Here is a 16,610-nt window from a genome sequence, read left to right on the forward strand (position 1 = left end):
CAACAAGGGACCTAAAATCGATGTCGAGGAGGTTGTAGGAGGCCTGGTGGGGCTTGATCAAGGGCAATGTAACTGAGAGGAATTACTGAAATCTGAATGAAGGCTGAGCATGATAGTGGGACAAGAGGAAAGTCAAAGGAAATAGAGGAAAAAGCTAGGAGGCAAAGGGCATCTATAGAGGTCTAAATAAAAGCATGTACATATACAAATATATTTGCATATGAGGATTGAAAATAGATCTATTTGCCGTATATTTATAGGTTGAGTATTAAGGTAGCAGATGGACATTGAGCCTCTACTCAAGTGCTCCCTCAATGCAAAAACACTTTGTTCTAATAGGCTGGCATTCTATGATGCTCACCTTCCCAACACGATCACTGAATACAAAATGGGTGCATAAGCAAATATGGTGAAGAAAGCTGATAGAGCCCGGCTATCAAAAGAGATAGTGTCTTGGGTCTTAAAGGCTTGAAGATAAACAAGTGGCCATCTTTCTGAGAAGCTACAAAGTCCACATGGAAAAAACACACCAGCCTATGTGATCATGGGGTGTCCATAGGATCAGGTATGAGACATCAAAGAACAAAAAAATCATATCATTGTGAATAAGGGGGAGTTCAGAGTGGAGACCCAAAGCCCATCTGTAGACAATTGGACACCCCCTTACAGAAGGAACCAACAAGCCAGTCAGGGTGCAGTATAGAACCATTGAAACACACAGCTTTTCTCTAAATCTTTAATGCTCCCCCCCACACACACACACTATGGTGATTCCAATTCTACCTTACAAATCCAGTTAGACCAGAGCATGTACACGGGTATAGATAAGAGCTGGAAACACAGAGAATCCAAGACAGATAAACCCCTCAGGACCAATAATGAGAGTAAACGATACCAGGAGGGTAAGGGGAGGTGGGGGGAGAAAGGGGGAACCGATCACAATGATCTATATATAACCCCCTCCCTGGGGGACAGACAATAGAAAAGTGGGTGAAGGGAAACATTGGTCAGTGTAAGACATGAAAAAATAAAAATAATTTATAAATTATCAAGGGTTCATGAAGGTGGGAGGGTGGGGGAGGGAGAGGGGAAATTGAGGAGCTGATTCCAAGGGCTCAAGTAGAAAGCAAATGTTTTGAGAATGATGATGGCAACAAATGTAAAAATGTGCTTTACACAATGGATGGATGGATGGTGATAAGAGTTGTACGAGCCTCCAACAAAATGATTTTTTTTAAAAGAGAGTGTACCATGAAAAATATTCATTAACATTTAAAAAATAAAATAAAATAGCTTCATTAAAAACAAAAAGCAAAAAAACTTCCAGATGCCTTACCCATGAGATCTAAATATTGGTCTGAGTGGCCAAAAATAGGAAGAAAAATAAAACTGTAGTGGATTTGCAGGCTATGGTGGCATCGCAGTTCATTTGAAACATTAAAGAAAAAATGGTAAAAAAACAATTTTAAAGAAAGAAGAGCCATTTGGAGAGAAACCTCATCGCTGTGCTATACCTCATAGAACTTTGGGGGACTCCTAATAGGATCTGGGACTGCTATGTATAGTGCGAAAGGGAGGCTCATCGTTATCAGGGCTGCCTCATTCTCACTTCGTAGGAAGCGTCTTTGAACCCTCCAGAGGGTGAACTTCCAGCACGCATGTCTGCCCTTTCTGGAGAACAAGACCAGGACGCAGAGACTGAGGAGGCATTAGCAGCACGTGGCTGGGCCACAGGACTAGCCCTTCACTAGCTAACCAGGGCTGTGTCATGAGGCTTATTCCTGCTGAGCATGAGGGCTGCAAGCCAGGGACACCTAGTGGGCATACCACAGCCCCCTCCTCTGACTACCCCTGGAGCTGGAATGTTCCGAATTCCTACTTGGGCCCAAATCCCTCCAGAAGGCCTCTCCTGGGCTAACAGAGGTCACCACACAAAAGCTCAGCTGGAGTTTTGACAAGAAAAACATAAAACCCACCCAGACCCGCCTCTTTTTTAAGCACCTCAACCTTCCACACCCCCCAGGGGTTTAATTCTGATCTGGAACAAGTCTCTGACCCAAGGCTTGCAGATGGATTTTGCAAAGCTATGGTTAACAATTAGAAATCCTTTATCACCTGGGCCTGGAACCCTTCCCAGCTCGCTTCATTCCCTCAGCATCCCACCCATCACAAGGGGTATCTCCTCCGCGAAAGCGCTGCGAACCAACTGCTCTGTGAGTATCTCCATCATGATGGCTTTTGAAGTTACTCGAATGGCCCTTCCTCTTTAGTTGCTATTCATTTGGCCCCCGGTGAAGTCAGACAGGGCCATCCTGGGTTTCTGAAGGAAGGACACGGGAGCGGGGAATGGAGGTAGCTCTTGGCTTGGTGACATTTGCTCTGTCAACGCTGTCAAAACACTTCCAGTCTATCAAACTACAGAGCTGGAGAAAGCATTGCCCCAGTCAGATGCGAATTTCTGACTGGAGCTTCATAGAGCAAAAATGCTGAGGGCAAAGGGTGAGAGGGAAAGAAGTGTTGTTGACTCCATTGTCTAGCTGGGAGAGGCCCAGGTGGACTAGAAGAGGGGGCTCCCTGACAGCCCCCTCGAGTACATTCGCCGGCATACAAACTCATGGCCTCAGCAGAAGGTGTATTTTGTTAACCATTTTATTGACCTATAATTTATGGACCATACAATTCAATCGTTCAAAGATATGAAAAGCAGTTGTGCAATAATCACCACAATAGAATTTAAAATGTTTTCTTTAGTCTTGTATCCACTATGATGAACTCTCTCTCCATTGCCCCCAGCTCCCCCTGTCATCACTGTCAAACTCACTGCCAGGGAGGTGACGCCAGCTCATAGCAACCTGACAGGACAGGGTAGAGCTGCTACTGTGGGTTGCCGAGACTGTAACTCTTTGTGGGAGTCGAAAATCTTGGCTTTCTCCTGTGGAGAGGCTGGTGGTTTCGAACAGCTGACCTTGTGGTTAGCAGCCCAACATGTAACCCACTATACCACTAGGATTCCTGTCATAGTTCTGAGAAACGATTAATCGAGTTGCTGTTTCTATTGTTTTGCCTATCTTGGATAGCATATAAAGAAAATCACACTCCCCCCAAAAACAAACAGACACTAACAACATCAAAATAAAACACGGGAAATCCTCAATCCAAAAGAAAGCAGAAAATACTATTTTTGAGGGAGGTTATAAAGTCTCCCCTTCAGGGCCTTCAATAAGTCTCCTTTCCGGGCTTGTCAGTCTGTCCTTAAGAATTTCTTCATTGGATGTTAGACTGGGCCGTTCTTCTCTTCAACGGTCCTGTTGAAAAATGGAGGCAGAGTGAGCTCAAGAACAATACTTCCCGCAGGCCAGCTAGCTGGTGGGTGATGTTTGCATTCGAAATTGTCTTTCATTTCCAGTGCTCTGGCGGGAGTGCGCTTTGCTTTGATGCTCAAGACTGTAAAAAGAAAAAAACGTCTTTTTAAGACCATTAGGAAGTCTTACTATCCCTGCATTGCTATTCCCTGGGTGACCCACTCCGAAGACAAACTTCAGTTGCGAGAGGAGCTGGGGCCAAGGGGTGGGAAGGGAAGGGGAGAGATTGATTTTCTCCTGTTCCTCAAAGGGGCTGGGGGAGCATGGGGTGGAGGAATGAAGCTCAGAGGCCACATCCGTCTTTTGAGGCTGCCTCCAAAACAGAGGTGCCACCGCAAGGTTCTTGGAGCAAGCGATGGCGATGGCGAGAAGGGCAGAGCAGGCGCAAAGCGGCGGCGAGGGAGTTAAAGGCGCGAGCTGCTGTTAGTCTTTGACCCTCTTAATCCCCTCCCGCAGTTCCAATCCCTCCCCTAAGGAAGATTAGGTAAGGATCCTAAGTGGAACCTTCTTGCCCGGTCCTTGGACCATGGAGTGTGTTGGCTGGATGCCCAGAAGGCAAATTGAATGTTCCTGGCCTAGGTTCTGTGTTCCCCCAAACCAAGCCGGGTTTGGCTTCTAGGGGGAGCCCTCAAAGAAGCAGGGTTCCTTTGACAGCGAGCTGTCTGTCCTTCGCCATGGTTGCTCAGTCGTCTGGCACTCGTCAACGTGGTTTTCTGTCCTCGTTATGTTATTTAAGGCTGAAAAGTTCCAAGATGAGCAAACTAGGGCCTCGAGAAGTGACAGGGACTTCTTTCCAGAGGTTAGAAGCAGAAATGGGAAAATTTGAAACCAAACCAAACCACCGTTTGCTTCTCTGAACTGTCTTTCTTCAGGTTTACTACTTACTCATCGGCGGACAAAAATAATATGTAGTCTGGCCCAGCACCCAACCACTGCCTATTTTGCCCACCCCTTTACCTTCTGAAACCTGCCGCAAATCTGACCCAGGGAGCCATTTCTCATGACGAATAAGCTTGGACGCCTTGTTCTGTTGGCTCAGCTCTGCCAAGTCAGCTCCTAGAGCAATGGTAACCAAAGTGGGTGATACTGCCCTTGGGGGTGCACTGGAACAATGGTGGGGGGGGGGGGAGTTTCAAAAGCAGATCCTTAACACTTTATCCTGAATTAGACTGGAGCTCTGGTGGTGTAGGGGTTATGCGTTGGGCTGTGAACCTCCAGGTCATTAGTTTGAAACCATGGGAGAAAGATGAGGCTTTCTACTCCTGTAAAGAATTACAGTCTCAGAAACTCACAAGGGGCAGTTCTACCCTGCTCTATAGGGTTGCCATGAGTCGACATTAACTTGACGGCAGTGAGTTTGGTTTGGTTTTATCCTGTTGTGGGCTATAATACAAACATTTTTAATTGCCAGGGAGGTGCTGAGTAATTTTTTTTTATGCCAAGGGGGAGTTAGGCCAAATAAATTTGTTAATAATGTGCTCTTGAGAGTCTAGGCCTTCGTGATGGAATGTTTTAGCTCTATCCCCTTCTGTCCTAAAGGTTCCTACCTAAAAGGTGTCCCAGAATCAGGGCTGGCTCCTTGGGAAAACTGTTGACTGACATGGAAAACTCAAATTGGGTTCTTTGGTGACCAGACCAGGAAGGCTGAGGCAGAAGTTGCTTCCCTAGGAGGCAAGAGGCCTTCCACTTGAAAACCTCAAGGTAACTCATTAACTCATACTGAAAGCTCAAATGTAAAGTAGAAAAGAAAAATATTTAACCCAGGCTGGGTGGGAAGTGGGTTCAAGGAAGGCTGAAAGGCAAGGGTGAGGCCTGACAGAAAGCTAGAATTTAGACAAGTGGATGGTGACTAGTCAAATGTCAGGTTAAGGACTTGGAGACAGAGACGGGCAAATCCAGAAAAGTCCAAGTCCTTGAGGATGGCTAGTGCATGGGGGTGGAGATTAATGGTGAGAGATGAGTCCGGGAAGATAATTGGGGGCTAGACAATGGAAGGTTTTCTGTGCTCCAGACTTTGAACTTTATCCTGAAAGCAATAAAGAACTCCTGCAGTATTTTAATCATGGCAAAAGGGTGGGGTGAACATTATTATTTTATTTCCATTTCAGAAAGATCCTTGACTGCTGTGTAGATACTTGATCCTAGGGGTGGGCCAGAAATTGAATTAGAGTGACAAATTAGAGGTGACTCTGAGATTGCTCCCTGGACAAGGGATAACAGTTGCATAGTTTCAGCTAAGGTTAGGCCGCAGAGGGGGTAGATGGATGGAAGTAGATGGAAGGGAGAGTTGACAGTGCCTCACACTTGATGAGAAGTGTGTATGTGGGGTGGGGTGGGAGATGTCAAGAAAATGATGGGCTTGGGTCAGTAGATAGAGGATGATATCATTGAGATAGCGAACATTATGAGTGGAGGAGTTTTGGGGGTAAGAAGAGAAGGAGGAAGATGATTTCAACTTTGAACATATTGAGTAGAGGGCACCATTCAAACATGCAGGTGGAGCCAGTCCAAATGCTGTTGAGAAATCACATCTTGAATTTTGGAGAGAGATCTGTGCCAGAGATGCGGGTTCAGGAGTCACTGGCATAGAGATGGAATGGCTAAGGTCACTCACGGAGAACATGAAGAGTCGGAGGATGTAGCTAGCTAAAACCCCAGAGGGAATTAAGATCCAAAGAAGAGATGGCCTTTGAGGGTGGGGTGGAAAGGAGGAACCGATTACAAGGATCTACATATAACCTCCTCCCTGGGGGACAGGCAACAGAAAAGTGGTTGAAGGGAGACGTCGGACAGGGCAAGATATGACAAAATAATAATTTATAAATTATCAAGGGTTCATGAGTGAAGGGGGAGTGGGGAGGGAGGGGAAAATGAGGAACTGCTACTAAGGGCTCAAGTAGAAAGCAAACGTTATGAGAATGATGAGGGAAACAAATGTACAAGTGTGCTTGACACAGTGGATGGCTGTATGGCCTGTGGTAAGAGTTGTACGAGCCCCCAATAAAGTGATTTTTAAAAAAGAAGAAGAAGAAGAGATGGCGTCCGAGGGACTCTAGAGAGCAGAGTAGAAGTGTCCCTCCGAGTTGCCAAGGCCGTAAAGCCTTCCATCCAACTCTTGAACCGCTGCACCCCCGGGGTGCCTTTCCGAAGGGAATAGCTGATTCCCGTCAGAAGTGGAGGAACTTAGAAAGGAGACCCAGAAGAATCATTTTGAGGAGCAGGGGAAACGCTGAAGGGTGCAATAAAAAATAAGGGAGAAGACAGTTTTATGAAAGAGGGTGACAACCTGAGATGACAGAAATATAGCCCTAGGGATTATTATGAAGACATTGTTGATGACTTTGATGAGAATATTTTCAGTGGGGAATCTAACGGCAGAAGCTAACCTGTAGAGGACCGAGCAGAGCAGTGAGTGGAAGGCTGAAGAGGTAGACCTCAGTATTAAATGACTGGGATAAGAAACTTGCCTATAAATATAATGATCGTGATAGGGTAATTGCAAGGGAGAGAGAGAGAGAGACAAAGAGAGAAGAGTACAGAGCTCACAAAGAGTGGTGACTATTTGAAGTCACCAGGGGGATGCTCCTCAGGGAGAGGTAGAAGGATTCACAAGCAACAGCGAAGGCGCTACTGAGATACACATTCACACATTCAGTATCGGTAGAGTGGTGCTTAGTTTTGTGAAAAGACTGATGCTCAGAAGGCATTGGCTCAGTGTCGTTACTAATAAACGACAGAATAGATAGTCAAAATACGTCTCTTTCTCTGCCCCTCCCATCAAGTATTTCTTGGCTCTCCTCTGTACTGCTTTGCGTCAATATTGACCTTGTCATATCTGTCACTGGTGACCAGGAAACAGGTACCCAATACTGAAGAGGCACAATAAAAGCTCACTATACAGTTTCCATCCTTAAGTGGCTTAGTCTTTGGTTGGATATTGCTGGTGTTGTTAGATGCCATCGAGTTGCTCCTGACCCAAAGTGACCTTATGCACAGAACGAAACCCTGCCCGGTCCTGCACCATCCTCATCGCTGTTGCTATGCTTGAGCTCATTGTTGGCTCTATCTATCTATCTATCTATCTATCTATCTATCTATCTATCTATCTATCTATCTATCATCTATCTACCTATCTATCATCTATCTATCTATCTATCTATCATCTATCTATCTCTAGATATATAAATTGATGAAACCCTTACTCTGTCTCTATTTCTCTCTCTTTATTTTCGCCCTTCTTCCTGGGATTCCTCCATCCTTATCTCAATATTCTTTTCTAGTACTGGGCAGTTGTGGTCCCTTACACTGAAGTACAATGAACTCATTTAGAAAGTCCCTCTTGTAGCCATCTGAAGCCACTCAGATGTCTTCGCCACTTTCATTCATTCATTAAGACCTTTTGAACACCTACTCTGGGTAAAGCACCATGGCAGTCCTGTGAGACACAGAGATGAATAAGATAGTCCCTATCTCCTATGAGATCTCAGACAAGCAGAGAAGAATTCGGATTGAGATGCACAATTGTGAAGTCATCCACTAAGGTATGATTGGCAACTCTCACAGGGAGTTGCGGCAGTGATTCAGTGAGTTAACCCATGCAGAGAGTTTATAAAGATCACATACCAATCCGGCTGCCAGTTGCCATCAAGATAGCTCCTACTCACGGTGACACCACAGCTACTATGCTCCATCAGGTTTTCCATAGTTGATCTTCCCAAAGTAGATCATTGACCTTTCTTCTGAGGTACGTGTGGGTGGATTCAGACCAGCAACTTTTCAGTTAGCCACTGAGCTCAGTAACCGTCTACACCACCAGGAGCTCCAATAGAAGTACCATAGAAGCAGTTGCTATTATTATTGATAGGATTGTTACTATGGTCAAGGTGAGTGAAGATAAAATACTATGGGAACACAGAGATGGAGATCTGACCCTGGCTAAAGTAAGAGACATCTGAGCTGAGCCCGAAAGGATAAGAAATGGAGGTTGGGAAGTCTACATAGAAGGAAGAGCCTGCAACAAAGTCTGTAATCAAAGGATAACATGAGAACGTCGTAGGATTGAGGAACTACCATGAAAGGAATTAAGTTCAGCAAGAGGAAGGAAGGAGGGGTGGCAAGAGATGAAGGTCATGGAGTACAAACAAGTTTCAACTATATCCTTAGGGTGATGGGAAGCCGCTGTAGTGTGTGACATCCTGACTGGATCAGAATCATGTGTTGAAAGATCACCTTGGCCACAGTGGTGTGCAGAATTGACTGCAGGAGGGACGATTGGGAGTAAGATCAGTTCAGAAGCTGTGACTCTAGTCCAGGTCAGAGAGGATGATGAATTTCTGAATAAGGGAAGTAGCTCTGGGGATGGAGAACAGGGACTGGCAGATTAGAGGTATCATTTGTGGGGCATCGTGATATAAGGGGTCTGGGGAGAGAGGTGTCATGGGTCACTTCCAGACTTTGTGGTCTGGCACAAGAGGGAGGGAAGTATCATTCACTGACACCGGGAACCCAGGGGAAGGGGTCGGTGAGTTCTCTCCTGAACATGTGGAACGTGAAAATTCTGAGTAGACATTTTAAAGATATGATTATTGAATCGGTGAAGAAATGGCACGAGGAGAAATGGTCACATCTGACCTCTGGCTATGCAAAGGAGCAGCAGAATCCAAGGCTGATTGCTGTGAGGCCGCGATCAGCTATGCCTCACTTAGATTCCTTTTCCAACTTCTTTTCCCCCATTCTGACACCAACCATTCCTGCCCACCCCCCTGCCACTCGACTTCTCTGCTGGGTTCGATAAGCCATTGCAATGGCCACACAGGACTCACGGACTATGGTCATGCTTATAGGGGGTTATTAAGGAAGCTATCGGGTTAAATCAAGTCAGGATCAGAAAACATTAAAGATATAGGTCTTTCATTTGCAGTGCCCCTTTTCAATCATAACATCAGGCATCTCTCTCTCTCTCTGTGTCTCTGATTATTGGTCTCTCGGCTACATGGTCCCCCTTGGCTTTTGCCCTACTTGGGCAAGAATTACAAAGCTCCTTTAGCACTGATAAATGCTCAAAGGGCACCCCACTCTGCAAGTCAGCCTTCTTCCAGAATGCACTTGCCTTTACTTGTTCTGTGGGCTGGGGAGCCAGCCACTCCATCTCATGCTCTCTGCTGCCACTATAGCTCCTTGCCTTCTTTTGGACCCCTCTTGCGGTCATGCAGGGATCTGAGACAAGCTCGGCTCCTCCTGCTGCTGCTCGTGGGGTTCTCTTCGTGCTTCCGAGGTGACTTACTTAAACCCCGAGACATGGGAGAACTTCACCAATCCCTTCCTCAGAGTTCTTTACAAGTTACTTGCATGCTCCCACCCTGTCATTTGCACCCTGGAAGTTGCAAAGACTGGATAGAATAGCTGGACCAAGTAATTTCACTTCCCTGCACTCTCAGTCGTGAAGTTCAGGAGGAAGGTCTATCCTGGAACTACAGATTTGGAAATGCCAGTGGATGGGTGGCAGGTCAGGTTGTGGTAGTGGATGAGACTGCTCAGGGACTTCAGTGATGGAAAAAGGGCTGCGCTTCAGAGGGATACTCCCATTTAAGAGATGAATAGGGAGAGAGGAATCTTGAAGAAGGCTAAAATGGAAGAGCCAGATTGTGATGGAACGAAGAATGAGTGCGCCTTATAAAGGGGGGGGGGGTGGGTGGGTAAGGATGCACCTTTGACCCCTTCGTGTCTTAAATCAAGGCAATAAATAGGGGGAGCTCTGAACACGGCAGAATTCAGGACAGCTCAGATTCCCAACAATTGGCTTGTATGCTTGCCTCTCACCAATCTTTCTCTTCTAGGGCTATCCTTTCCCCCCGACTGTCCTAGTAATCCTGACCAATGTCCTAGAACATTGTAGGCTTCTCTCTAAGCCCCAGAGCAACCTTTGCTCCAAAGTTCTCCACATCACCGAAGAGGCCGAGTCCTGGTAGGGGCATCTATGAAGAGACCAAACAGGAAATGTTGGATGTGTCACACACAGAAGGCCTTAGAACAACCTGGAGGTGGGAGTTAGTTAGGACAGGGGGCACCTGAATGCTGAGTTGTGAATAAAAGTCTCCATTGCCCCCACCCACCCCTCACCCCAGCCTCCTCTGGAGGTGATTTCTACCATGGCAGGTGACCCAGGTCTAGGTCAGCATGATCAAGGACCTTGGAGAAGTAAGAGTTCCCTAACCAGCTGGGATCCAAAGTATGATCCTAGGACTGGTTCCTCCTGCTTGAACCAGTGCTCTGGAGCTTGGCCCCAGCCTGCATGGGAGGGGCTGGCTCTGTGGCTCTGTGCCTAGGCACAGTGGGAACCGACAGGCTTTGGAGTCAGACCTGGAGGTAGCACGGCTACCACCCTACTCACTGCCATTCAGTGCTGGATGACCCACGAAGCAAGGTAAGCATAGGCTTACTTATACTTACTTACTCATCTGTAGTGAGCAATTTGACACCCCCACCCCATCAAGGAGTCTGCTTTTAGTCTGGCTGCCATCTGGCTCCCTCCCCGTCCCACAGCACCTTCCTGCAGAATCAAAGCCTGTTTTCAAATTTACAATCCTTGACGGGGATGGACTACCCAGTCAGCAAGGTAAACAAAGGCTTCCTTGGACTACTTATTCATTTCTAGTGAACAGTTTCACTATCTTGCCTTGCTTATTGGGTAATCCACCCTGATTGCCACCATCGCCTTCTCGGAAACCAGCCATTTGTCTGGCTCTGGCTTTGTCCGGGTGCCAACCTGAGGCATGTGCCTACGCAGGAGGCGATGACATTTTGGCTCCACTTTCAAAGTTGTTTTTTTTTTTCTCTTTTCTTTCTCCTATTATTTCTAGAGATAACAAAGGTCAAAAGGCACCCAGTATTTTCTGGTTTCTCATAAGCTTCTGGTCAATATTTAATCTGGTTTATGGATTTTTTTAAGGTCTTGTAGATGCCTCCTTGAGCCTAGTTGCGGCCACCCGCAGACACTTGGAAGGAGGAGAGACGTCAGCCTGCTCGAGACAACTGTGCCATCTGGAACAAGAGGTCGGGCTCCAAGAAGTGAGCGCTGCAGCCAGAAGACAAGCGACAGGCCTTGACGACACTGCTACTGAGAGGTCCGCCATGGCCTCTCTCGGCGTTCAACTTGTGGGCTACATCCTAGGCCTTCTCGGATTATTGGGGACCCTGGTGGCCATGCTGCTCCCCAGTTGGCGAACGAGTTCTTACGTGGGTGCCAGCATTGTGACGGCTGTCGGCTTCTCCAAGGGCCTCTGGATGGAATGTGCCACTCACAGCACAGGCATCACCCAATGTGACATCTACAGCACCCTTCTGGGCCTACCCTCGGACATCCAGGCTGCCCAGGCCATGATGGTGACCTCCAGTGCGTTCTCCTCGCTGGCCTGCATTATCTCCGTGGTGGGGATGAGATGCACGGTGTTCTGCCAGGACTCCCGGGCCAAAGACAGAGTGGCGGTCGTGGGAGGCGTCTTATTCATCCTTGGAGGCCTCCTGGGCTTCATCCCCGTTGCCTGGAATCTTCATGGGATCCTGCGGGACTTCTACTCCCCAGTGGTGCCTAACAGCATGAAATTTGAGATTGGAGAGGCACTCTACTTGGGCATTATTTCCGCCCTCTTCTCCTTTGTAGCCGGAATCATCCTCTGCTTTTCCTGCTCCTCCCGGGGAAACCATTCCAACTACTACGATGCCTACCAGGCGCAGCCCCTCGCCAACAGGGGCTCTCCAAGACCTGCCCAACCACCCAAAGTCAAGAGTGAATTCAACTCGTACAGTCTGACAGGGTATGTGTGAAGAACCAGGGGTCAGAACTGAGGGGAGGGGGCTGGGTCTGTGAAAGCCGATGGACAGTCCTCCCTAGCCACAGGTGAGGAACATGGCCGCTGGACCATGTCAGAAGGTGCTGCTGAGAATAGACTGACTTTGGGCATCGGATCAAGCAAAGGCAGAAAGGGGAGCTGGTGTGACAACATGCAGGTTGAACTATAAAGGATGATGATCAAGCCAGGCTTTCGGTTTCCCTCCCTTTGCCCCTCACAACCTGCCTTGGGCCCTCTACCCGCTACTCCAAATCCCATCCCTTTACTGTAGGGCAGCCCCCCACCCAAGACTCCACTCCACCCTCTTTGTTTACATGGGAATCCATTCCAAAAGACCACTAATTACATTCCATGTCCTGCCCAACCCCTCTGATTAAAGACCCTCCCTCGGGCTCTGGTTGGTTGGTAGCTTATGGCTGGGGGTGCTCTTGGGGAGGCAGGGTGATGGTTTCTAAGAGACACCGCTCAAAGCTCCTTTTTAAGCCTCACTCCAAAGATAGCGGTTGGGCCCTACGGCTCCCCTACCACTCTGGCTACGACCCAGTGTTTGGGCTAGTTCCCGTGGGAACTGAAATAAAGACATCCCACAGTATCCAGGGGGCAGGAGGAAAGGTAGCCTGGAACCAAAAAGAAAACAACAAAAAGATGTCTTTCCCAGGATTTCCGTATACTCTCGGGTCAGGGACCGGGCCTTTTGCTCAGGCTAAAGGACAAGAGGCCGTGGTGGGAGGCTAAAGGTGGAGCACGGGCTGATTTCATGGAGGAACTGTTTCAGGATGGCAGCCCCAGCTGGCACTGCAGCTCTTGCCTCCCTCTGGGGCAGCCAATCCTTGTTTCCCATCTAAAGGACAAGTGAAGGACCCTAAAAGGGGTCTTACAAACAGGGGCTTAGCTGTTCTAGAGTGATGATCCAGGATGAACCAGGAGTGACCGAGGAAGGCATCTCTAGCTAAGAGCTCTGGCATCTGAGAAACTGGGGTGATGTATGCGGTGTTGCCAATGGATGGTTTTTGCTGGACCGCATGAGAGGCCGCCCCTAGAGAGTCTTTCTGCAGGCCTAATGGAAATTCAGCCCCAAAGCTCAGCTCGGGTCCCCTGGGGTCTACCCACAGAGCCTCTGAGCAACTGCAGCACCGGGTGCCAACCCCCCATGACACTCCACACTTCCCCAGCAGTGCCCTAGGCCATCTATGCCCTGGTCTGAGGAACAGCTGAGCTGCTACCTGGAAATGCACTTTAAGTGGGAGAGCAGAGGGTTCCCCGGCAGATGGTTTTAGCACCAAAGCCTGAAAATGCTCCATTTCCCCTGTGTGGAGAGGGCCCCACACAAGCTAAAGGCGTTTTCCCCTTACTAGCCCGAGAATGATCATCAGCTTTGTCAGAAACGCCAGTAGCCCTCCCCTTAGTCAAGTCCTCCTCATGCTTGGAGAATTTGCTCAGCAAGACCCACCCCCACCCCCCACCCCTGTCCCGAGCCTTCTCCGACCACTCCATTCTTCCCTGCCCCTCTCTTCTCCTGCCCTCCCAATGGACAAATCACTCGTCGGATGCTTGTCATTCCCAGTTTGATCGATAGTTCGGTTCATTTTTCATGTGTGGCTGTCTGACATATTAGCCCTCTGTAGTTCCCGGACTGTCTGTAAGAGTGCTGAGCACACATAGGTAATCAATAAACAATTGTTGATTGAGTAACTGTCTTATTGACTAAAGGAGGTCCAGATAGGGCTGGCGTGGCTGGAGGGAATTGGCCTAACCAGAGAGGAGGGCGAGGATGAAAGCTGGATCGAAAATCTCAAGTTTCCGGGCAAACATTAGGAAAGCAAGCACCGCGCCCTCCTCCTGGAAACGCTAGCCACTTCACCGAACCCCAGACGCCTCCGTTTGTACAGTAACTGTTTGATTTCACCTTGTTTACTACATGGGCATTTTGATTTTCTATTAAACTCTGAACCACCATTGTATGGAAGATGAACTAGATTGGATCCTCTTCATTTGACAGCTGAGGAAATGAAAGCCCACAAAAGTAATGAGATTTCCCCAGAGCCACACACTGGTGTTCGTGCCCCAGTCTCCTGGTTTTCAAAACGGGACCTTGCCTCTGCAACTCCAATCACAGGCCATGGGAAGAGCCAGCGGGGATTCCCGACACTGCCCAGGGGAAGCAGTGAGTGAGAGGCAACAATGAAGGCACACAGGCTCATTGAGGGGGATCTGGGAGAGCAGGAACAAGTCACCAAATATGCCCCCAGGAATTTCCCTTCTTGCCACACTGCCCAACTGGCCAATTTGGACCCAGCCACTTGGCCAATGAGGAGGGCTGTCAGGCTCACACTGTACTAAGCCACATCTCTAACTCTACTCTAGAGGTGGGGGAAGTTCGGGGAGGCTGATGATTTGGTCCTGGTCTAAGCCCACTGGGATTGACCCAAGCCTCGTTCTTAAAGATGGGGGCTGTGGCAATGAGGTTACAATGAGTGAGAGGCAACAATGAAGGCGCACAGGTGCTTAACAAGATTCTGCTTCGCCCACAACCCTGGACCTAGAGAGTCCACTAAGGCTCATTCTCTTGAGAGTATTCCAGGCATGTAAGAAATGATTCTCAAATGCTCCTGTTGTATCAGACACCTCCTGGCCCTCCTGAAGGGAGTCTTGTTTGGTGCAAAGAGTAGGACCCGTGGGGAGGAGAGCAAAAGTTCTCTTTCACAGAAGGTTACAAAAAGTTCGTGTCTCTGGCCTGGGACCGCTAGAGCTGGGAAGAAGGGGTGGCCTTGTTGACTCTACTGTGTTTAGTGAGCAGAAGTCTAATGACACGTAACGGGGGAGAGGATGCACTTGTCACATCCACCAATCTCCTGCACCCTCCAGCCACTCCAGGGAAGCAGGTCTTTCATGGGAGACCACATGGAGGCCCACCGAGGTGAGGAAATTCCCTAAGATCACAGATTGTCAAGAGTCTGAACCTAACTGTGAGGGTCTTCCCTCATCAATGTGGGTCTGGTATTCTAGTCTCGGGTAATAGGGTTTGGCTCTTCAAATTCCTCCAGCCCTCCTGTCTCTGTCTGTTGCCAGACAATCAGGGTCTCTGAAGGAATTGTGGGAGCTGGCTCTGACTCATAGCACCCATGTGAGAGGGGAGAACTCCCCCATCAGGTTTTCTTGGCCGTGCTTTTTAGAGAAGCAACCATCAAGCTTTTTTTTTTTTTTTTGCAGAGTGGCTGGGTGGATTTGAACCAGCAACCGTTTGGTTGGCAACCGAGCCTGAATCTTTTGCACCATCAGGTCTCCTATGAGGGAAATAGGGTGCTTCATTTGACCAAATTAGTCTGTGCTCAGCTGGGAAGATTCTATGGAAAAAGTTAGAGGTGCCTCCTCCAGGAGACAAATCAGGGCAAATCTGACAAAGGACAGCTGTTTCCTTTGGCTGGTAGAGCAACAAAAGCCTGACGCTAAGGAGTTTCCTCGAAAGCCCCCGGAGTCTGGGTTCAAGTGGAACAGCCCTCAGCTATTTCCCTCATAAAGTAATTTAGATTAGCCAGAGTGCACGGGGTTCATGTGGTCATCGAGCGTCTCGATTCTCTTGTGTTCTGATAGCATACCACAAGGGGAGGGCTTTAGCAAGCACACATTGATTTTCTCCGCTTGGGAGGCTAGAAGTTTGAATTCAGGGGAGCAGTTTTCTTTCTCCGCGGGCTCTGGAAGAAGGTCCTCGTGCCAGCTGGGCTTCTCTTTCTGGTTGGTTCCCTGGAGATATTATGGGTTTTGGCATCTCTCTTAGCTTTCAAGTCATCACATATTGCCAAAGAGCTGGAGCCCCAGTGGCGTAGTGGTTACACATTGGGTGGCAAGCCCCAAGGTCAGCAGTTTGAAACCACTAATTTGAAGGCAGTGAGTTTCGGTTTTGAGATGCCTCCAACTATAATCTAATCTGGAAATCTCTCATCTGTATGATGTTAAGTGAGGCAGTATTAGGAGAGGGTGTGTTTTGAAGCCATCTGTTCGGAGATTCCAAAAAACAAACTCACTACCAACGAGTTGATTCTGACCCATAGCAACCCTATAGGACAGGGTAGACCTGCCCCTGTGGGTTTTCAAGACTGTACTATTTTACATCTTTATCTCTCAGAGCACCTAGTGGTTTCAAACTGCTGACCTTGCAGGACACAGCCCAATGAGTAACCACTACTCACCGGGGCTCCTAATCACAGGCTTAGAGGTCAGGTTTTTCCAACACATTGAGTTGTGTTCCAGCCTCATGGCTCTGACCCTTGCCCAGCAAGAGATGTTTCAGCCCTTTCGCATTCCTCTGATAATAGCGTGACTCATATTTTCTCTCCCTTGGGGCTCCAGGTACCTAATCATTAATGGGGGAAAGGACTGCAAATGGCTTCTTAGTGTGAAG

At 48.2% G+C, this 16,610-nt stretch overlaps 1 protein-coding gene across 1 annotated transcript; it reads left to right on the forward strand.

Moving 5' to 3' along the window:
* The first annotated feature begins 2,146 nt into the window (after positions 1–2,146).
* CLDN2 (claudin 2) lies at positions 2,147–13,900 on the forward strand. The gene is made up of 2 exons (XM_004710028.2): positions 2,147–2,213; positions 11,311–13,900. Exon 2 carries the CDS (start codon positions 11,493–11,495, stop codon positions 12,183–12,185), a length of 693 nt encoding a protein of 230 aa, XP_004710085.1. The 5' UTR covers positions 2,147–2,213; positions 11,311–11,492; the 3' UTR covers positions 12,186–13,900.
* Positions 13,901–16,610: the final 2,710 nt, after the last annotated feature.

The sequence above is a fragment of the Echinops telfairi genome, unplaced genomic scaffold, assembly GCF_000313985.2.
Source record: "Echinops telfairi isolate 266 unplaced genomic scaffold, ASM31398v2 ScPeMD7_7427;HRSCAF=8465, whole genome shotgun sequence".
In the NCBI taxonomy this organism is placed as follows: domain Eukaryota; kingdom Metazoa; phylum Chordata; class Mammalia; order Afrosoricida; family Tenrecidae; genus Echinops; species Echinops telfairi.